Source organism: Rana temporaria, chromosome 5, assembly GCF_905171775.1.
Source record: "Rana temporaria chromosome 5, aRanTem1.1, whole genome shotgun sequence".
NCBI classification, from domain to species: domain Eukaryota; kingdom Metazoa; phylum Chordata; class Amphibia; order Anura; family Ranidae; genus Rana; species Rana temporaria.
The window spans coordinates 69028144-69052446 of record NC_053493.1 but is presented as its reverse complement, the minus strand read 5'-3'; the positions used below and the strand labels follow the sequence as shown (position 1 = coordinate 69052446).

General features: G+C 40.7%; 1 protein-coding gene across 7 annotated transcripts in view; it reads right to left on the bottom strand.

The window, feature by feature from the left end:
- The window catches only part of DIP2C (disco interacting protein 2 homolog C), a 612079-nt gene that overhangs the window by 51865 nt on the left and 535911 nt on the right, over positions 1 to 24303 (bottom strand). For 4 of the 7 annotated variants that reach the window (XM_040352677.1, XM_040352682.1, XM_040352680.1 and 1 more), the window contains one exon: positions 21326 to 21496. In XM_040352677.1, coding sequence (XP_040208611.1) covers positions 21326 to 21496 — 171 coding nt within the window. Of the gene's footprint in view, positions 1 to 5332; positions 5363 to 21325; positions 21497 to 24303 lie in introns of all 7 variants that reach the window. The other 3 variants (XM_040352676.1, XM_040352679.1, XM_040352678.1) reach the window with 1 other exon arrangement.

The window sequence follows — 24303 nt, the reverse complement described above, 5'->3', positions numbered from 1 at the left end:
CTTTGTGATTAGCATGTTTGCCTTGGAGTCCCAACTTCAAGTTTCTCCAAGGACATTATCCGAGTTTGTATGCTTTCTATGTGTGTGTTTGGGTTTCCTCCCCTTACCTAAACATACTACTATGTTATATTCAATGATGGGTTCTCTGAATAGGAATTTGCTAAATTAAAAATACATGTATGTTACGTGAGCAATACAGAAAAAATATATTACTTGGCAGGAAAAAATGACTGCAGTAATATACACTGTGGAAGATGGAAACAGCAGCATTTAAGAGTAACACTAGCACTATAGAATTTTTGTTTTGCCTTTTTATTCTCTCTTTTTCTGTGCCAACTGTAACATTTTTTATTTACCATCACTTCTGTGACAGTGGTCACCAGAACAAATACAGAGGGTGCACCTCCAGAGTAGGGATGTAGACATCAGTAAGATCTGACAGGTTCTAACTCTACCCTGTTTTATCCAAATCTAATAAAACATTGTAGTTCCTTTCCTTCCTAGGATTAGGCAATCACTAGCATTACACAGATCCTAACATTTCGTGGAAACAAGAGAGGAGGCTCACAGGTACATTCATTAAACTAATCGTAATACGAAAAAAAAAACATGCCCCTGTTCCTTTAAGGCACGAGCTATAGCACATTGCTCTGGCAATGTCAATTGTCCCTTTCTATACTCTACACTACCTGGCTGATCCTGCCTGTTCCTGTCTTCCCCTCTGTAAACTGACAATGTTTCTCACGGCTGCTGATCTCTGATAGCGTGTTCAGTTTATGTGCCTCCATCATCCAGCTCTCTCTTCGGCATCTCTGCATCTCCCCCTCCCTCTCTCCCCATCATTTCCATAGTCTGTGTGATAGCCGATCGCCTCCCTGCCACTCCATTTTCCTCAACTCTCATGCCTGTGTAATTCTATTCCCTGCAGCTCATCCAGTACTTGTAAAGTAAAGAAACATATATTAATTACTTTGATCCTCTCTGTTTAGGGACCTGTTTAGTACAGTGTGTGTGTTTTCCTAAAATGCTAAATACCTACTTTGCAGAGCTTTTCTGTGCCGACACGTGACCTCCCTTTGCTAGTTTGCATTCAGAAGAAAGTCTCAGCCCCTCCCACTGTACTCACTTTCTTAGGGAGGTAAGCAGAGGGAGGTCACATGACAGGACAGCAGGGCTCTGCAAAGAAGGTATTTAGTGTTATCATTTTAGGAAAACACACACATGGTACTGAACAGGGACCCCAAAACTAGAGCAATCAAAGTAATTAATACCATACATGTGACTTTACAACCACTTTAATAACAGTTATCTCTGTAGCAAAATTTCACATAGCAGTATGCCATTTTCAACATAGTCAAAGTGCATGTAAACCTAAATCTATTTTAGTCTGTGAATCTGTTGACAGTAGCAGCACTTCCTGTTTCAGGCTGCCAACGCTAAGCCATGGTCTAACAAAGTTTTCTGCCTGCATTCACTTGGCTGTTTGGCATGCCTCCTGCAGACCTGCCAGTTTGCCCAATAGTCAATTGAAGGAGTTTGCATGGCTGGCTGACAACTTTGATGTTAATAGGAAGGCTGTGGCTTAGTGTAAAACATCCTGAAACAGAAGTGCTGTTACTGGTAGGTTCTCTCAGTAAAAAAATTACATAACATATTTCCCAAAATGATTTGTTTAGGAAACCTATACAATGAGGCACAATGCCAAACATACTGAAAATAGATTTGGGGTTTATATATGCTTTAAAAGAGAAGTGAGGGATTGAAAAAAAAAAAACAACAAACCTACATACTCATTTAGATGGCTGCAGCATCGATCTAAGCTGTAACTCACCCCTGCCAACTCTACCCCAAAAACAGGGTGATAAAAGGCCTCTGATTACTCAGTTCTCAGGTCCGCTCAGAGCAGAGTGGTGACGGTCAGTGAAGCTGTGCAGGAGATAGGAGTGGCACGCTGAGAGGCTGAGCCAGCTGCTGGCAAGGCATCTGGGTGAATCGCCATATTGTCAGGGTCCCTGGAGATGGTGCCCACTTCGCGATGTCAGCCCGCTGTCGGTTGAATCTGGGTAACAGGAGGGTAGAACAGAGTGTAACCCACAGGAGAAGTATGACCAAAAAGGCTTTGACCATACTTCACCTTTAAAGGGGTTGTAAAGGTTCAGGTTTTTTCACCTTAATGCATCATATGCATCATATGCATTAAGGTGAAAAAACATCTAATGCTTACCGGTCCCCTTAGCCCCCGTTTATTTACCTGAGCCCTCGAAAGTCCTGCGTCGAGAACACGCTCGATTTCGGCCTGGTCTTCTCAGCTCTTCATTGGATAGATTGATATCAGCGTAGCCATTGATTCGCACTGCTGTCAATCAAATCCAATAATGCTGGCGCCAGAGGCGGGGCCAAGTCCGGCATTCGTGTCCATGCCCGCAAGGTAACCCCTTTGAAAACGTGCTTCCCAGGGGGGTTAGCTGATATGGGGAGGAGCCTAGATAGCCGCCGAGGGACCCCAGAAGACAAGTATCGAGGCCACTCTGTGCAAAACGAGCTGCACAGCGGAGGTAAGTATATGTTTTTTTTTTATGAATCTTTAGTAACACTTTAAGGCAGTTTTCCAGGTCTGCTACAGAAAGGATAAACAAATTAGTTGGTAGGGGAACTAATGCTTAAATGGCATTGGGACTTGTGCCACATTTACCTAGACATAATAAACCCCCCATGCCCATAGAAATGTTTATACAAATATTTCTATTAGAATCAGTGGCAGCTGGTGGTATATTTTCTGGGGGGGGGCAAACATTGCACCCACAGCCACCTCCCCCTCGGTCAGGTCACCCACTCCACCAACCCCACCTCCCCAGTAAGTCGAGTCACCCATATACCCCTCCGCCTCCCCGATCAGTCAGCCGGTCACCAGCCCCTGCACTTACCTCATAGATGTCACAGGCAGAGCTTCCTTGGGGCTACAGCTTTCCCTGCTGCTCCTCCTCTGCATTACAGCGGCTTTCGCTGTGCGTTTCCTCCCTTCTTCTCCTAGGGGCCAATAGAATCGCATCTCCTTTCGGCTAATCAGATGACGGGTCTCAGGACCCGCTTCCTGATTGGCTGAGAGGAGAATCAGGAAGACAATAGCGAAAACGATTTTGCTATTGTGACACAACTGGGCGAGCCCACCCTTTTTTGAAGCCTCTGGCTCTAATCACGTGTTTAAAAAAAACAAAAAAAACAACAACATTGTAATTCATACACCCGGCACCCCACATGTAGATTAGGGGGACAGAGGCATGGATAGTGGAGTGGGGCCCCTGCACCCTGCATTATGGGTTGACACTTATAACAATAATGCATTATCATTATCAGTCGCAAACATAGATCAAACAGAGGCTAAGATGGCAGCATCCTTGGCTACAAAGAATAGTAGGGTTTAACTCTGCTTTAAGGCCGATTTACTTGCAGAGATGGACAGTAAGAAAACGTATATTTAAAGTTTTCATTCCTCTAACAGTATCACTACAACTAAGAGTTATAGTCATACTCTACTCAAAGGCTGTTGAACTGCATACAACACACAGGGCTATCTGGAGCACAAAAGAAAAGCAAAATTCAGCTGGGGTTAAATACAATACTGTACTGTAAAAAGTTTCTGGTACAGCTGAGCTTACAATGAACAATAATGGGGGAGGTGGGAAACTTTAGAAATTACACTGAGCTTGTCAGCATTATTAAAGTTGAACTCTAAGCAAACAGCTAGGCAAAAGTCGAAATACATACACAGTACATAAGAGAATTGTTTTAACTCTGTGCAGCTGGTTTGTGATTCAGGGAATCTTCCTAAACCTGGGCCTTCTATACAGTAGTAACACAGATTGGTCAAAACCCTACAGGCTGCATTGATGGGCAATGGTGAGGCTGCAGATGGGCACTGTTTAGGTCACATTGATGTGCAAAGGGTGAGGCTGCAGATGGGCACTGATCATTTTGCATTAATGGGCAATAGAGAGGCTGCAGATGGGCAATGATCAGGTCGCATTGATGGGCAATGGTGAGGCTGCAGATGGGTACTGATCAGTCTGCATTGATGGGCAATGGTGAAGCTGCATATGGGCACTGATCAGGCTGCACTTATGGGCAATAGTGAGGCTGCAGATGGGCACTGATCAGACTGCATTGATGGGCACTGGTCAGGCTGCATTCATGGGCACTGACCCTTATTTTGCTTCAAAGTTCTTTAACTTTTTATTTTTTCCCCCCTGAAACTTCTCTCTTAAAATTAAGGTGCGTGTTATACGCTGATAAATACAGTATTTACCTTGATAGTTCAGCTTTAATTCAATCATGTAGCAAAGATCACTGCTAAGCATTCAGTTATAGATTTACATTGTAATTTACACTAGACTAACAACATTAAATTGATGAAAATTTTGATTGGTAGACTCAAAATACTCTACTCTTTGAGCGATTACTAAATACAGGCTTATGAGAACTAGAGGGCTTATTGCTCTTCAATCTTTGACAGGTTCTGAGAGCTCCAGAATCCATTTTCCAAGTTACATAGACTATGCTGGGCTATAGTTTGTTTAAAAATGTACAACTAATGAACACAGTAATGTCATAAAAAGATATTAATAGTGAAAAGCTAGACTCATATATGGTAAAAAAAACTCAAGTGGATACCAATTATTATGTTTTGCAACTTTATGGAAATGGACTAATTTACATGTAGGGGAACCTTGTATCTGTGGCTATGTGAGTTATAGCCAGTAATACCACAGCTACATATATTGCAGCACAGTGAGAAGAGACCAGACATGGAGGGAGAGACATTAAGTCAGAGATACAAAAAGGCAGCAATAAATCATCAGAAATGTAGACTGTGTTTAATTTGCACAAAACAAATATAACATAAATTATTTATGGCCGATAATATTTATAAAAAAACAGTCACTTAAGATTTATAAGCTATAAGCTAGTTGAATGGATCATCCACTGTATTCGTCCTTAGTACTCCTGTAGTGTGATCTCTCTCCATTGTCCCTGATAAATGTTCCATACATTCTGTATAGTAAATTGCCATAGAATGAGAATTTGGGGTAGATTGAGAACAGGGACCTTTTGCAGAGAGATGTCACTACAATCATTTTCCAGTAATACGAAAACAGTAGAAAGGGTTCAGTCCACCAGCATTACCTATGGGGGTTTTGCATTGTTCTTTTCTTTAAACAGTGTGACTGATTTAAAGCAATAGTGGTTTACCACAATGTGTGCTGACTCAATGTCTAGTCTCCCCTTCACTAGGAAGCTTATAGGCGGGTATTTAGGGAACATGAAAATCCCCTACCTGCTCAGCCAGTTTCCCCAGCCTGTGTGGCTATAGCAGCAGGGATTGCAAAGGGTGAGTGAAGGTACAGTAAGGAACAGGTGGAGAAAATGAGAAGGAGAAGGAAACATACACAAGTCAAAGGGAAACGGGTGACGTAAGGAAAACGCCAGAAGCAGGGAGTAAAGAAAAACAAAACAAAAACAAATGTCAAATATAGAAACTGTATTAAATGAAGAAATAAAACTAGAACAGTTAAAGTAACAAAAAAATAATTAATTTATAAAAGATTTAAATAACCAAAAGATGAAATAATGTCTACAAGTTTAATAGAGACAGTTATGAACATTTGATGCCTAATCAACATTTGATGTTTAAACACACCTCTGTAAAACAAACAGTGAAGCAACATGTAGTCGGCATGTATATATATATATATATATATAATATGGACAAATACAGAAGGGACCCTGATTGTTCTCTATGAAAGGTCAGGCCCTTGGAAAACGTATTTTCATTCAACATGCACGCACAACAGTTCGGTACACACTGGGTTAGGTCCTTAGACTGCGCATCACGATGCAAACAAAAATGTCCAATCCAAAGAGCCTTCCTAGATAATTGATCCTCATTTATATCCCATAGGCTGTAAGGAATCCCATAGACATGGTAACTTCTTACAAAGAGTGAAAAAGCATTCATGGCGTTGTTGGTCCACCACAACTTCTCTTTACTTCAGGTGACATTGATGTACAATGTAGGAAAAAAAATCAATCCTCTTAATGGATAATGGGAATGATCCTGCAACGGTCTGCAGTCGTTTTCCTATGTTGTAAATCAATTGTTGTTGATGTTAATATTTAGAAGTCCCAATAACTTTGAGAACTGACAATTTTTTTTAAATTTTCATTAGTTGGCCGAGAATTCTTTGCCGTTTGTATGCAAGACAAATTCCTGGCCAAACGCCCTTCAGACAAAAGTCCTCCGCTTTGTCAGCAGAAAATCCAATTGTGTGTATGAGGCTTTACTTTGACTGGTCAGAACCTCCACTGGAGACCAGATAGCAGAAACAATGAATACAATGAATACACTTAAAAAAAAAGTGACCTCAAGACTTCAAGGTATGCTTTCAGAAAATATATAAAATTATATTTAGCAGCTTGATTAAAAAGAAGCTTTTTCACAAAAATAGAAAACTTTCCCATATTGACCAAGTGGTTTAATCTCTTGAAAAACAAAGGAAAGAAGCTGGTGTGAAAACAAGAGGTGAGGTGTCTAGTCCCAATTAGTAGTTATACAACAACTATCTTAAGCCCACGGAGTAACACCTCAAACACATAAAAAAAAATAAAAAAATTACAGATCTTGGTTCCTTAAAGCAGATTACACAGCACAGTGCTTGTGCTGTGTAATCTGCCCCCTCTAAACTGTAAAAAAAAAACTTCCCTGAATCTGCCACTTCCTGTATCCCCTCTCTGCTCTGACAATGAAAATCAGGGCTGCTCAGCACTGACCACCATTGCCAGAGCGCGTCCCTGCATCATGCGTGGCTTTCTGCTCTGCTCTCCTCTCCTCTCCTCTCTCCCCCTCCTTCCTGCCTGTCATCTTCCTCTGTGTGTCTGTCTCCGCCCCCCCCCCCCCGCCGCTATTTATAAAAAAATAAAAAATAAATTGTCACTGCCAGCCCCCTATTAGAGGCTGGCATATCACACTATGTAATTAGTTTCAAAGACAAGTGTTCTAAATACCGATTTTGAGCTATCTTCAGGCTGGTCACGTGACTTCCAGCCCCTTCACAGTTATGAGACCGAGCTTCTGCGGGAGGAGACAAGCGGCCATGTGATCTCCCCAGCTGACATCAGAGGGAGATTAGAGCGCCTCCGACATCCATCGGAGCTGGAAGCGGCTTAAAATTGTTTTTCAGAACACATAGTGTGCTATGCCAGCCTCTAATAGAGGGTCTGGCATAGTCTTATAAATATGGGTTCACAAACACTTTAAGAGCAACAAGTCATACATATATTAATGGTAGAAAATACATTATTGAGACTATACATAATTCAATTAGAAAACCTTTACATGGAACCTAGATGGTCCATATTAATATTCGCCATCAGACTGGAAAATCTGTGCTGACATTTTCAACGCGTTTCATGAGGAAAATGTTGCTTCCTCAGAAGAAGCACAGAGAAATGTATTTGTAAAAAGGTTGTCACCAGCTTCCACCCCGATATAGTGGTATGGCAAAAAAATTGTTAAAATCAAGCGGCCGGGGTCCCCGGATTGGTTTTGGTATGATAAAAGCATGCAACCTTGGAGGTCAGCACTTGTCAGAATGCATTAGCCCTGACCCCCAGGGGTGCAGGATGTATTTATCAGACCAAAACCAATCCGGCCTGTTTCCCAGCCGCATACTCAATTTTAACAAATTTGCTTTCTACACCATTTATTGAGGTGGAAGCTGGTGGATTTTATGTGATAGTTTTCGTGCACTCCACAAAACTGGCATTTATGGAAGAATGGCAAGAAGAAAGCCATTGTTGAAAGAAAGCCATAAGAAGTCCCGTTTGCAGTTTGCGTGAAGCCATGTGGAAGACACAGCAAACATGTGGCAGAAGGTGCTCTAGTCAGATGAGACCAAAATTTTACTTTTTGGCCTGAAAGCAAAATGCCATGTGTGGCAGGAAACTAACACTGCGCATCACTCTGAACACACCCATCCCAACCTCGAAACATGGTGGTGGCAGCATCATGTTGTGGGGATGTTTTTCTTCAACAGGGAAGCTGGTCAGAGTCGATGGGTAGATGGATGAAGCCAAATACAGGGCAATCTTAGAAGAAAACATGTTGGAGCCTGCAAAAGGCTTGAGACTGGGGCGGAGGTTCACCTTCCAGCAGGACAACGACCCCAAACATACAGCCAGAGATACAATGGAATGGTTTATATCAAAGCATATGTATGTGTTAAAATGGCCCAGTCAAAGTCCAAACCTAAATCCAATTGAGAATATGTGGCAAGACTTGAAAATTGCTGTTCACAGACACTCTCCATCCAATCTGACAGAGCTTGAGCTATTTTACAACGAAGAATGGGGAAAAATGTCACTCTTTAGATGTGCAAAGCTGGTAGAAAATTGCCGCGAAGGGTAGTTCTACAAAGCATTGACTCAGGGAGGCTGAATATAAATGCACGTCACACTTTTCAGATATTTATTTGAAAAATATGTCAAAACCATTTTTACATTTTCCCTCCACTTCACAACTTTGTGTTGGTCTATCACATAAAATCTCAATAAAATACATTTATAATTTTGGTTGTAACATGACAAAATGTGGAAAATTTCAAGGGGTAAGAGTACTTTTTCAAGGCACTGTATGTGTATGTATGAATGTCAGTTAGAGAACTTGGATTGTAAACTCCTTGAGGGCGAGGACTGATCTAAATATATAATATAAATGTGTAAAGTGCTGCGTTAAAATTGTTTGGCGCTCTACAAGTACCTCAAATAAAAAAAAAATACTTCACAGTGGTCTCAGTCCAATTCAGTTCAGTCAGACACTCCCTAGGTTATCTTTGATACAACATATACTCACCGAATGATGTTCACCTAAACAAATGTAGGATGATAAATTTCCTGTAAATATACAGTGTATATGGAAAGTATTCACAGTGGTTCACTTTTTCCACATTTTGGTATGTTACAGCCTTATTCCAAAATGGATTGAATTAATTATTTTTCTCATAATTCTACAAACAATACCCCATAATGACAACGTGAAAGAAGTTTGTTTGAAATCCTTGCAAATAAAAAAAAAATAAAAAAATGTACATAAAATATTCACAGCCTTTGACAGAACACTCAAAATTGAGCTCAGGTGCATCCTGTTTCCACTGCTCATCCTTGATATCTTTCTCCATCTTGATTGGATTCAACCTGTAGCAAATTCAGTTGATTGGACATGATTTGGAAGGATACACACCTGTCTATATATAAGGTCCCACAGGTAACAGCGCATGTCAGACCACAAAGCCATGAAGTCCAAGTCCTTATCTGTAGACTGCCAAGATAGGAATGTATCGAGCACAGATCTGGGGAAGGGTACAGAAAAATGTCTGCAGCATTGAAGGTCCCAATGAGCACAGTGGCCTCCATCATCCATAACTGGAAGAAGTTTGGAAACACCAGGACTCTTCCTAGAGAGGGCCGCCCAGCCGAATTGATCGATCGGGGGGAGAAAGGCTTAGTCTAGAACCCGATGGTCATGCTGACAGAGCTCCAGCGTTTCTCTTTGGAGAGAAGAGAACCTTCCAAAAGGATGACCATCTCTGCAAAACTCCACCAATCAGGCCTGTATGGTAGTGTGGCCAGATGGAAGCCTCAGAGCTCCTCAGTAAAAGGCCCATGACAGCCCGCCTGGAGTTTGCCAAAAGGTACCTGAAGGACTCTGACTAAGAAAAACAAAAGCGTCACGTCTGGAGGAAACTAGGCACTGCTTATCACCTGGCCAATACCATCCCTAGAGTGAAGTATTGTGGTGGCAGCATCATGCTGTGGGGATGTTTTTCAGCAGCAGACATTGGAAGACTATTCAGGAACGAGGGAAACATGAAGGCAGCAATGCACAGAGGCATGATGAAAACCAGCTTCAGAGCGCCCTGGACTTCAGACTGGGGCGAAGGTCCATCTGCCAACAGGACAACGGCCCTAAGCACACAGCCAATATAACAAAGACGTGGCTACAGGACAACTCTTAAAATGTCCTTGATTGGCCCAGCCAGAGCCCAGACTTGAACCCGATTGAACATCTCTGGAGAGATCCAAAAATGGCTGTGCATAGATGCTTCCCATCCAACCTGATGGAGCTTGACAGGTCATGCAAAGAAGAATGGGAGAAACTGCCCAAAAATAGGTGTGCCAAGCTTGTAGCATCATACTCAAACAGAAATACAGGACCTATTTTTTTTTTTTTTAAGCATTCAATGAAACCAGTATGGAGGGTAATATGAAGGCGGCCGCCATTGCTGACAGCCTTCTGAAAATGCTAATTGCCCAGCTGTTTCTGCTTTCAACCTGAAAACCAAAAATCTGCATTTATGAGCTATCTTTCAGTTGCCATACTTTGAACTTCACACATGCTCCAGTAATCAGAGAACTGTATTAGGCATTATTTTATGTTATTGAAATGTCAACACTTTGGTTTTGAATTGAGTAGAAGAATCCTGTCAGATTTTTGTTGCCGTTTGTATTAATTTCGGAGAATTTTTCCTTCACTATCTGCTGCGTCTAGCACCTGTCCATTGGACAGCTAGTAAAGGAGAAATATCCCCAAAAGAGAAACAAACAAAATCAAAACTGACATGCTTCAAATTTCACCAGTCTATCAAAAGCCAAGACAAAAATAAAATTGGTCTTCAGTTGGGCTTTAACCATTCCCCAGTCACAATCTACAGATTAAAAAACCCTTGCACAAAGTCCCATGCTGAGAATATGTTAATCTATGTTCCTACTTTTACAACTTTCTAATACTGCATGGCTACTAGCTAGGGTTGTCCCGATACCACTTTTTTAAGACTGAGTACAAAGTGCAGAAGGAGCCTAAAACTAATTCTATGCTAGGAGGTGCTACAGCTACAATCCCAATTCCCAAAAAGTTGGGACGCTGAGTAAAATCTACATAAAAACCAAATGAAATGATTTGCAAGTCTCATAAAACCATATTTTATTCACAATAGAAAACATAAATGTTTAAACTGACAACATGTACCAATTTAAGAGAAAAATCTGAGAATCTCTGAATCTTTTGATAATATGAACTGTAGATGAAGATATATTTAAATTCTTTGCAATTTTACGAGGAACATTATTCAAAAATTGTTCGTTAATTTTTAGACACAGCTTTTCACAGATTGGTAAATTTTTACCCTTCTTTACCTTTCAGACACTCTAATATGCCCTTTTTATACCAAATCATGTTACTGACCTGTTGCCAATTCACCTAATTAGTTACAAAATGTTATTCCAGCTCTTCCTTGTCAGTACCATTTACTTTGCCATCTTTTTGTTGCCCAGTTCCAACTTTCTTGAGATGTGTTGTTGCCATCAATTTAAAATTACCTTATTTTATTCTTAATATGGTAAATTTTCTCAGTTTAAATTTGATGTGTTTTCTATTGTGAATAAAATATGGATATATGAGATTTGTAAATCATTGCATTCTGTTTTTATGAAGATTTTACACTGTCTCAACTTTTTTGGACTTGGGGATGTATATACTGTATATACAAACACACACACTGTTTATACTGTTTCTTCCTATGTGCAAGTCCATAGGTCCGTTCTTCTTAAACAGGGTATGCTAAATACATTCCTGGATATGCATGCAAACACTAGCGCTTGTAACTATAGAGGTTTGAATCTAGAGCTCAGTGCTGGTGATACCAAATTATACAAAGTGGCATAGAATTTAGGTTCATTACAGGGAGACCTTGATAATATGGTGGGGAGGGGGATTAGACAACTACATGGCAGATGAGGTTCAATATTGAAAAAGGTAAAGTTATGCACTCTGGTACCAAAATACATATTAGGAGGAATCTGGAGATGGAAAATCAGTGATGGAAAAGGATCTGGGGGTAAATGTAGATCACAGACTTAGCAATAGCATACAATGCCAAGCCACATCTAACACAGATAGATAGATACTGTCATGCATTAAACAGGGTATACACTCCAGAGATAAATCATATATTCTACCCCTTTACAAAACACTGGTTCAGCCTCATCTTGAATTTGCTATTAAGTTTTAGTTACCAATTCAGAAGAACGATGTTGAGTAACATAATTAAAAGGGGGGTGGAGAACCTAAGCTATGAGAATCGATTACATAGATGATTACAATTTACAAATATATTAAGGGTGACTTCAAAAACAAATAATCTGTTTACGTTAAGTTCCACGAAGAGGACATGTGGCCATGATCTGAGGTTAAAAGAAATTAGATTAAACCCTAAATTAACAAAAGGGTTCTTTACAGAGCAGTAAAAAGTGGAACTACCTGAGATCTAATGGTACTAGCTGAGAGGGTCAACAACGTCAAAAAAATGTTTAGAGGACTTCCTCAGGAAGCAGAATTTACAGGGCTATGGGAATTGTAGAAGACAAAAATCCCACACATATGCACACATAGGTTGAACTGAATGGATCTGGGTCTGTTTTGAATTTGATAAATTATGCAACTCATTATATGAAAAAAAAAATGAAGACAACTTAAAAAAACAGAACTTGCAGCATAAAATTATTTCAGGTCAATATCACATTTTTTATTCAAAATGTGTACATATTGAAAATGCGTTACTGTCCCCTTTAATTGGACAAAGGAAGGCCATTTGACCCTCGTCAAATAATCTTTAAAGCCATCAACGGTACTGTGAACTATTATTTTTAAGACCGCTCCTTACAATATTCACATAAGATCTTCAAATGTATAGTTCAAAATGGATATTCGCCTATGATCCTATCAATAAACCAATTCTAACTGCTAGGTGACACAGGCAACCCAAAGTTAATGTAATCTGAGGTTTGCGGAAAATGTAAGCCAATATGTTATACATCTTCGTTAACATATTAGATGTGCAGCTTTACTGTGATTGTTTACCTTCTGAGAGCTCAGTTCTGTTTTTCTTATTTCATATTTTCAATGTTATGAGTATTCAGTTTTCTCAGTTATTAAGTCTACTTTCAAACAGTCATGGGGACCCTTTAATTTAATACACGAGTCTAACCCAAAGGAGAAAGAAACCATTGTAAAAAATTTTCTCTTGCTCGTACTGAATCTTATCTGTGCAAGTAAAATATGAGGTTTCCTAAGGACGAATTCACACCAGTGTGCTGTGTAGCCTGGCGGGATTGCCGCAGTGCTGATCTCAGTGCATTGAACTGTTTACTTAAAAAAAAAATTTACTTTATTGAAATGTCACCCCGAGATTTCACTAAGTTCGATTGGCCACTGCGCAGTGTGAGGGGGTGTATTGCCGTGCACTGCAAAAAAGTACTGTATGCAGTACACACCGGTCACCACAATGTAGTGGTGTGAACTGGAATAGCCACCCAACACAGTCCTGCCGCACCAGGTGTTAAAGAACCCAAAAGGTGGAGGCAAAAGAATAAAGATTAACCTAGCAGCTAAACCAAAAATGCATCATATATAATGCAGTATGATGCAGTCTGTCCTTTGCATCAACACAGCTGTTTTTGTTCTGCCCCCCCCCCCCCCTACCAAAAACATCATCTTTTTTTTACGTGTTGATCCTGCCTATAGATCTGTTATTTTTTCACTTGTTTTAATAGTTCAAGCAGTCCAGCAAAGGTGGCAACTAGGGGGTTTGGGACAAACCATCAAACTGATAGTGGTGATTACAAAAATCATTTTTTCCATAAGGTTGCAAGCTTTTTTCCAAAACCTGTTTCTCTAACTGCTTTAACCACTTAAGACCCGGAACATTATGCAGGTTAAGGACCTTGCCCCTTTTTGCGATTCGGCACAGCGTCACTTTAACTGACAATTGCGCGACGTGGCTCCCAAAGAAAATTGGCGTCCTTTTTTCCCCACAAATAGAGCTTTCTTTTAGTGGTATTTGATCACTTCTGCGGTTTTTATTTTTTGCGCTATAAACAAAAATAGAGCGACAATTTTGAAAAAAATTCAATAGTTTTTACTTTTTGCTATAATAAATATCCCCCAAAAAAATATAATTTTTTTTTCTCAGTTTAGGCCGATACGTATTCTTCTACCTATTTTTGGTAAAAAAAAATCACAATAAGCGTTTATCGATTGGTTTGTGCAAAATGTATAGCGTTTACAAAATAGGGGATAAGTTTATGGCATTTTTATTAATATTTTTTTTCTTACTACTAATGGCGGTGATCAATGATTTTTTCATGACTGTGACATTATGGTGGACACATCGGACACTTTTGAAACATTTTTGGGACCATTGTCATTTTCACAGCGAAAAATGCTATAAAAATGCACTGATTACTGTGAAAATGACAATTGCAGTTTAGGAGTTAACCACTAGGGGGCGTTGTAGGGGTTGAGTGTGACCTCATATGTGTTTCTAACTGTAGGGGGGCGGGGCTGGACATGGGACGTCAGTGATTGTCTTTCCCTATATCAAGGAACAGACGATCACTGACATTGCCACGATGAAGAACGGGGAAGGTGTGTTTACACACACCTCTCCCCGTTCTTCAGCTCCTGTGACCGATCACCGGACACCAGCAGCGATCGGGTCCGTGGGTCCCGTGGGGGGCGATCATGGAGCTTCGGACTGGGTCGCGAGCACAGGCACGTGCTTGTGCCCAGCCGTGCCCTTCTGCCGACGTATATCGGCGTGAAGGGGTCCTTAAAGTGGAGTTTCACCCGGAAATGACAAATTTTAACCTTAGATTCCTGCTCATTTTGTCTAGGGGAATCGGCTAGTTTTTTTAAATCGAAGCTGTACCGTTTTAGAGAGCGATCTTCTCCGCCGCTTCCGGGTATGGGCTGCGGGACTGGGCGTTCCTTTTTGATTGACAGTCTTCCAACGGTCACATCCATCGTGTCACGATTTTCCGAAAGTAGCCGAACGTCAGTGCGCAGGCGCCGTATAGAGCCGCACCGACGTTCGGCTTCTCATGACGCGATGGATGCGACCGTCGGAAGCCTGTCGGAAGACTGTCAATCAAATAGGAACGCCCAGTCCCGAAGACCATACCCGGAAGCGGCGGAGAAGATCGCTCTCTAAAACGGTAAGTACAGCTTTGATTTTAAAAAAACTAGCCGATTCCCCTAGAAGAAATGAGCATCAATCTAAGGTTAAACAATTTTTTTAGGGTGAACTCCCGCTTTAAGTGGTTAAAAAGTGTTAGCTGAAGTTGGTCTCCAATTTGTCGCTTATGTTAATTATAGAGATAAAAAAAGGAGGGCACAGGGGTGTATTATTATTATTAAAAAACAAGATAATACAGCGCTAATGACTTGACCTGTGAGAAATATATGTGAAATATATAGCCAAAAAGTAATATGAGTAAACACAATAGGTGAATTAACAATATAATAATCAATTTAACAGATCCATCCAAATGAATGAATAAAGTGAAAAAAAATAGTCCATAAAAAATCAGTGAAATTGAGTCCAATTAAAGTGATCATCAATGACTAATCGTGAAAAGATCCTCCACCAGAAATGAAGTGGAGAAACACCCAATGTGTGGGAAATGAAATCTCCTTACCAGAGAAAAAGACCGGACTTTCAACGGTCTCATATGGTATAAGGATGTTTAAAGTCTTCCTTGAAAAGACTATTCCGGACACTGCTATTAATCACCAGCATAAAGAGCTCCAAGGGACAAGATCCTATTCAAATCCACTCCAGTTTAGCAGTTGGCGTTCATAAAAATAAAGAATGGTGGGAAACCACATAGTGCATTACTCAAAAGCGTAGTCCAGAGAAAGAAAATTAAATGCTGGGAAAATTGCTTTGTTCATTTTTGAAGACTCAGTTGCACCAAATCCAGTTTCCATATTCTCAGTCAAGACAGTCAGCACCAATCACTGTGGAGTCCAGTGACTACTTATTACTACAGGAGGAATAACACATGTACACTGTCTCACCTACTAACTGAGAGGTCCTGGCCTCTCAGTTAGTAGGTGAGACAGTGTACATGTGTTATTCCTCCTGTAGTAACAAGTAGTCACTGGACTCCACAGTGATTGGTGCTGACTGTCTTGACTGAGAATATGGAAACTGGATTTGGTGCAACTGAGGCCCCATACACACCATAGAATCTATCCGCAGATAAATCCCATCAAATGGGTTTCTGCGGATAGATCCTATGGTGTGTACACTCAGTCGGATATTTTTCCGCGGATAAATCTCCCCTGGGATGGATTTCCAGCAGATGGATATTTGCTGACATGCTCAACAAATCCATCTGCTGGAATCCATTCCAACGGATGGATCCGCTCGTCTGTACAGACTTACCGGATCCATCCGTCCAAAGGGATTCCCCGCACGCGTCGTAATGATTTGACGCATGCGTGGAATTCCTTATATGACAGCGTCGAGCCCGTCGCCGCGTCATAATAGCGGCGACGGCGCGACACGTCATCGGCAGAGGATTTCAGCGGGGATTTCAATGCGATGGTGTGTACACGCCATCGCATAGAAATCTTCTGAAATCCTCGAGAGGATTTATCCGCGGATACGGTCCGCTGGACCGTATCTGCGGATAAATCCTCTCGTGTGTATGGGGCCTCAGTCTTCAAAAATGAACAAAGCAATTTTCCCAGCATTTAATTTTCTTTCTCTGGACTACGCTTTTGAGTAATGCACTATGTGGTTTCCCACCATTCTTTATTTTTATGAACGCCAACTGCTAAACTGGAGTGGATTTGAATAGGATCTTGTCCCTTGGAGCTCTTTATGCTGGTGATTAATAGCAGTGTCCGGAATAGTCTTTTCAAGGAAGACTTTAAACATCCTTATACCATATGAGACCGTTGAAAGTCCGGTCTTTTTCTCTGGTAAGGAGATTTCATTTCCCACACATTGGGTGTTTCTCCACTTCATTTCTGGTGGAGGATCTTTTCACGATTAGTCATTGATGATCACTTTAATTGGACTAAATTTCACTGATTTTTTATGGACTATTTTTTTTCACTTTATTCATTCATTTGGATGGATCTGTTAAATTGATTATTATATTGTTAATTCACCTATTGTGTTTACTCATATTACTTTTTGGCTATATATTTCACATATATTTCTCACAGGTCAAGTCATTAGCGCTGTATAATCTTGTTTTTTGTTTCTTTGTTTACTATGGTATTTAGTAATTAATACTGGCAGCTTTTTACATTTAATTTTATATTCATTTTTTCACGGTTATTTAACTGATTTTACACGTTAGCGCAGTGTTCTTTTTCTGTTTATACAGAGAAATCCCCTTCCGTATTATTATTATTATTATATTTAATTGGAAACAAAACAACATAACAGTAACTGTAGATGTACAGAGGTGTCCGTAATGCAGCTCAACACCCCGTAGTTTGGAAAGCACTGTCATTAAAAGTTGTCACGATGGTGCACTGGGCCTGCTCCCTGCATGGCATAAGTGGCTACAGGAATACCTTGTACTGAAAGAAGCTAACTGAGCTGTAAAATCTGCATATAAGGTCACTGCCCCTTTGTCAAGCCTCTCTACCCACTGGATCACCCCTGGTTATTAAGGTGTTTTAGGATTTGTAGTGGCTGCAATTTCCAAGGACATTATGGGCTGAAGGTTTTTAACAGGTTATATTATGTGCCAGTGGCGGTGGGTGCTAAATTTTTCTGGGGGGGGGGGCTGGGTGACCCGTGGCTTCCCTAGCCAGCGCCACCCCCCTCCCCCAGCCAGCCAGCCAACCCCCCTGATGCGCTCTCGATCGCCACTCCCCCATCACTTGATTGCCCCTGTACAAATTATTGGTAAAACCTCATCTGGAATATGCAGTTCAGTTTTGGGCAGAAGTTCTCAAAAAGGATATCGGGGAACTGGATAAAGTGCAGGGAAGGGCAACCAAACTGATAAGAGGCATGGAGCTCAGCTATGAGGAAAGATTAGAGGAACTAAATGTATTCTCTCGCTAGAAGAGGAGATTAAGGGTGGATATGATCAACATGTACACTTACATAAAGGGGTCCATATAGTGAACTTTGTCTTGAGTTCTTCACTTTAAGGTCATTACAGAGGACTAGAGGGCACTCATTACGTCTAGAGGAAAAAAGAGATTTCATCTCCAAATATGTAAAGGTTTATCCACAGTAAGAGCTGTGAAAATGTGGAATAGACTCCCTCCAGAGGTGATTCTGGTCAGCTCAGAAGATTGCTTTAAAAAAAAGCCTGGATTCTTTCCTAGGTATACATAATATAACTGGGTACCAACCAGGGCTGTGGAGTCGGAGGAAATTTTGGGTACCTGGAGTCGAAGTCGGAGGAAATTTTGGGTACCTGGAGTCGAAGTCAGGGTCAGCAAACAATGCACCGACTCCGACTCCTACTAAATTTAGATTGTCGGAACATTTAGGAGTCTAAACATTTATCTACCGACTCCACAGCCCTGGTACCAACTATACCCACTATAGTAAAAGTTGTTTTAGGGAATATCCGATTGCCTCTCGGGGTTCATTAAGGAATTTTTCCCCCTGCTGTAGAAAATTGGATCATTCTTTGCTGGGATTTTTTGCCTTCTGAATCAACTGTGTGTATAGGATTGTGTATATAAGATTGTAGGACTTATTATTTTATTTCTGGTTGATAAATGGTAGAAAAACAGCATCTAACAAAAATCTAAATCAAAACTCCCACAGCTTTCTTCACGGAACAACACCTAATAACTAGATGGACTTGTGTCTTTTTTCAACCTGACTGCTGGTAACACTGCTGGAAAATTTCACTGCAGAGTGAACAGCTCCGTTGCCCTATTACAGCAAGTTGAGAAATAACGGACCTACTCGCAGGATCAATAGGTAGTAAAACTATGTTACAGGAGAGACTCAGAAAAACAAAAATCGCAGGGAAAATGCTAGCGACAGACTTCAGGATGTACATTTTCTATTTTACACATGGTTCTACTTTAATTGGCTTTCAAGCTATTTTGTATTTAAAAAATGCAGGATTTCAGAAGTCAAAAAGCTATGGTAATTCTAAATAAATTCATGCAGACACTTCAATTGGTTGAATCAGTTGACCTGTCAGAGTATAGTCTACATAACATCCCTATCTAAATAAACAAAATCTAGAAATACCTCTTGTCCATCAGCACAAGAAGGATAAATAAACAATACACCACTCAGTTTCTGAAACTTCGGTGCCGTTTGCATTATGAGTTTTAAAGTCCCTTATCTGTTATAGGCAAACTATAATGTTTTAAGCTGAAATCTGTGGAAACGAAAAGTCTTCCCTTGCAGTGGTGCAGAGTCCACTCTGCATGCTCATTTATGTTTAGTATTACTGGGGACAGCAAATTTACTTACTCAATCTTCTGCTACCATGGTCTCCTCCACACTGCTAGACAGGTCCCAGCAGCCTCTTCTCCCTTACATTCTGGCGGTCTAGGGTCCCCAATTGTCAGCAAGACCAATGCAGGTCCCAAAGCTCTGAGGAACAGTCTATTACCAAAGAATATAGGAGTGTTGTCTGCCAGAGTAGTGAAATATAAAGTAAGTAAAACTGCTTTTCCTATCTTCTAGACAGAAAAGAGCTAGCTAGAGTAAACTAATGCTCTATAAGTTATTTATCACAAATATTCAGTTACAAATGCAGTGCTACTCCTGTAGAGACAGCTGGTAATAACTGTTCCTTTCCAAATAGTACAGAGGCTGCTCATCCGAACAAGCACCAGCACATGCACACCAGCTCCAAGAACTCAGTCTAGGGAATGGCTTTTTTAAATGTATTGCCTGAAGAACGATAAACAGTAGAGGGGTTAGGGTATGGCACAATCTAAAACGTTGCATAGTAACAAAAGGACACTCTTCCCCGCAGCTCACATACATGTATTCTGCTGAGGACACAGGGGGATAGCCAGTATTCTGAGACTCTAATGCCTCGTTTCCACTGAGCGGATCGGTTCGGTTCGGTACGCTATTTTGGGTGTTTCCATTATGAAAGTGTGCCATAAAACCGAACCGTACCGGACCATTCTGGGTCCTGCTTCAGATGTGGGGCCATAGAAAATGGAACGGTTCCATTAGGGCGGAGATGCAATACATTCCACTGATTGGTGGACGTGCTAGGCATTTTTTCTAAATCCTGAATGGTCCTGACAGTCCGATTTGCAGTGGCAACGCTCACAAGAATAGACCGGTCCGTTCTAAACCGTTCCAAATCTACTGACCCGAACCGTTCCGTTCAGTGGAAACAAGGCATAAGAGAACCATCTCAGTTCATAGCTACCTCTGGCATTTACATCCCAAAGGCACACAATCACAGGGATCACAATTCGGGGTCAGCGCCTAGGACAGTTGCACACATTACAGCTTCCTCCGGACACTTCCCAGTGAGGGAGACAATTCTCCTCCAGACCAGATCTCATAAGGTAAAGTTCTACAGCCAGCTCCTCAATACATTGTTTCAGGTTCTCTACAGGCTGCCTCAGAGGGGTAGCAACCACAGATGCTTTGAAACCCTCCCTATTGAGGAAATAACACTCTCTCCAGGACTCCAAACTATTTATCAACTCTCCAGTTACCTTCTGGACACTCCCCTTAATGGATTGGCTGGTCTTTGGACTTTCCCAGCCCTATGTTCTGGAAACTTTTTCCAGAAGCAGGGGAAACCAGCCTGTGAAACCTTGAACAGACCAGAACAACTATTGCTCCCCTGACTATAAAAAAAGGCAAAAGCTAAAATTTGTTTAGCATCCCACGCTAGGAGGGTGGTACCCAAATAAAAATTTAGCACGGGGTGTACCATGATACAGAATATACACAGCATTCTGACTAAAGAGAATGTACAACAGATGGTGGCCACTTTCAGTCGCTCTCTCTCTCTGTTTATACAGTGCCATCATAATATTAGCGAGGGAGAAGGAGGAGCAAAAGAAAAAGATACATTTTCCAACCCATAACCTTGTATGTGTGTGTGTGTGTGTGCGTGTAGCTTAACTAGAGCTATGGAGCTCAGCAGATTTTTTTCAGTCTGGAACACATGTGAAAAGCATCTGAAAGCACCACCTGTTTGCTGCATTTAATAGAAAATATGTTTGTATGTAGTATTGGCTAAAGATTTTTTTTAATCCAATGTTTCTGAGAGCTACAAGAGCCATTTGGCTACAAAATTCCTTCACAAACGTTGCTATAAATAAATACAATTCTGGTGCAGTAGACACGTATGATGAATTAGACAAAGATAATTGCAGATCGTTTACTATACTTTAAACATAATATATCTGCAGGATGATAAAAGAAGAGCAAGCGTTATACAGTACCTGTAAACATATGGCTAGGTTAACCCTGCAGCCAAATGATGTGCTAACGGCCCTTGGATGGAGACCCAGGTCTTTAAATAACTTTGAAAAAGACTGGGTTAGAGAAATTCGAGGACGCTCTTCAGCCACGACCACACAGGTCCGTACTCTAGACAGGTCCAATCCCCTAGCCTACAAGACAAATGCCAAAGGTTATTATTGCACCACAAACACATTATAACCAGAACTAATACAACACTAGAAGAGTCTAAGAGAACAAAGGGAAAATTGTAACTAATCCTAAACAAATCACTAACAAATACAGAATTGGTTTTTCAGATTTTAAACATCAATCAATAGTAAAACATCCCTTGTGTTTAACAAGGTGAACAAAGGGTCATGGAACTATAGAGGATTTATACAAGACTGTTAAAGAGGAAATTTAATAATTTTGCCGACCATATCCCGGTTTGCTTACATACCATAAAATGTGCGAATGATATGACTTGCAGTACGACCACAAACAGACAAAAGGGGGAAAGCACTTCATAAATATGACATGTTTTAAGAACTCGAGAACAGATTGGTGTCTAATCCAAACACTATGTCTGCCAATAACGTGATTTGACCTGGATGTGATGTGGACATACCTAGCTTTAAGGAGCTCTATTTCTTTTATAACTATGTTAAGCATTATTAATGAAACCTTGTTATTAATGTGTTATGTGCACATTTCCAGAAGGCAGGCAAGGTGGTTTGAATTTCCTTCACAAAAAAATTTAATTCAGGCCACACAAAGGCGAACTCTTCCATCTGGCTCAAAAAGGGCAAATAACCTCCATTTTACTTGCAATTGGGACCTAATAAAGGTTTTGCTGGATTGAAGCACATACTGCTCAGATCCAAGAACCTATAAACTACATTCAGCATAGGTGAGAAATATCCTATTTCCTTGATTTAGTAATTGCTATTATTATCTAGATAGTTTTGGACCCCCAACACACTTTCATTTTTGAGTGAAGTGCCACTAGTATCATAACACATGCTTTTATATATCTTTTTTTAGAAAGCTGCATGGTAAAGGAAAAGCACATTTCTACAGGTGCACGAATGTCCTTTTCAATGCCTTCTTTAGCTGCTAAGTACCATTGAGTACTGGCACACCCTTTTCCACACTTTACTTATGGTGATTAAACACGATGGGTGGGTACAGCAACCAATAGTTAGGTACTGGGGGGACAGGCCAGCATATAAATGTGATTTCCAAAGTTGGTAATTTAATATCTGATTTAACTCTGTTGTGGAGATCAAATCCTGTACCCGAAGGTCTCCACTGTTTCATAAATTTTGCAGCTACACAAATACTTTTTTTAAGCACTATTCATACGCAAAGTCTTAGAGGGTGGGTTTTGGATTGAGACCTAATACTAATGTGCACAATCCTGCTTACTTGGAGCATAAACTATCCTACAATTCCAGCTCAATTTATGCATTGCGCAACCACCACCCCCAATGCTATGGAGATGAAGAGGGGGGAGACTCAGTCATGGACTTCTCACACCCTTCCTGTCCTAGGGGAAGAATAATGCTCCTCACACATAGGGAGCAATGGGTGTTGTCCTAATAGGACAGGAAGTTTGTTAATGTCAGGAGCTGCAATAAATTACATGTTATGTTCTTTGGGTACTTTAGATAAAATACAATAAATACCCCCCCCCACCCCCAATCATTCCCTCATAACTCATGTTTAATGAGATAGTTGACGTTGAAGGGCTCACTTGGTTTTTTAGAGTCACCAGTGGCAGAAACCAAGGTCTAAGGTCTGTGCAATGTCTACAACCATAATGAAGCCAAGCAAGGAAGTACAAATAAATTGAGCCTCTAATGATTACAGTAAATGACTGCTACAAGCCGAGCTGGGAATTCATCAAAAAAACCTACCATGAGACGGTTAAAAAGATGGTGCTTGATTCAACATTAACACTATAATGAAATTAGTTTTGGTTATCTAGAGCCATTAATGAAGTTGTAACCCTAAAAAAATGCCCCTGTTCCTTTAACCACTTAAGGACTGGAAGGATTTACCCCCCTTAATGATCGGGCCATATTTTGCGATACGGCACTGCGTCAATTTAACTGACAAATGCGCGGTCGTGCGACGTTGTACCCAAACAACATCCTTTTTTTACCCACAAATAGAGCTTTCTTTTGGTGGTATTTGATCATCTCTGGAGCTTTTTTTGCCACTATAAAGCAAAAAAAGAGCGACAATTTTGAAAAAAATATATATATATATTTTTTTTGCTATAATAAATATCCCCAAAAACGTTTTTAAAAAACACATTTCTTTATCAGTTTAGGCCAATATGTATTCTTCTACATATTTCTGGTAAAAGAAAATGACAATAAGCGTATATTGATTGGTTTGCGCAAAATTTGTAGCGTCTTTACTAGTAATGGCGGTGATATGTAATTTTTTGTGGGACTGCGACATTCCGGCGGACAGATCTGACACTTTTGACATATTTTTGGGACCATTGACATTTATACAGCGATCAGAGCTATAAAAATGCACTGATTATTGTATAAATGTCACCATCAGGGAAGGGGTTAACACTAGGGGGGCGATCAAGGGGTTAAATGTGTTCCCTCGTGAGTGTTTCTAACTGCGGGGGATGGGATTGACATGAGGAGGAGACATATCGCTGTTCGTAATTACTACGAACAGTAGATCTGTCTTTTCTCTCCTATCAGAATGCAGATTTGTGTGTTTACACACACAAGTCTCTTTCAGGCTCTCGGGCCCATGATCACACGCCCACGCACCTGCTATGGCTCTTAAAGGAGCCAACATACGGGTACAGCGTTTCGTGGGAACTAACCACTTTGCCAACGTATATGTATGTGAGCCGGTCGACAAGTGGTAAAGCACGATAAAATAGCATAGTGGCTATAAAGTCACTGATCACAAATCCTGGACTCCCCTCTGTTACAGCAAG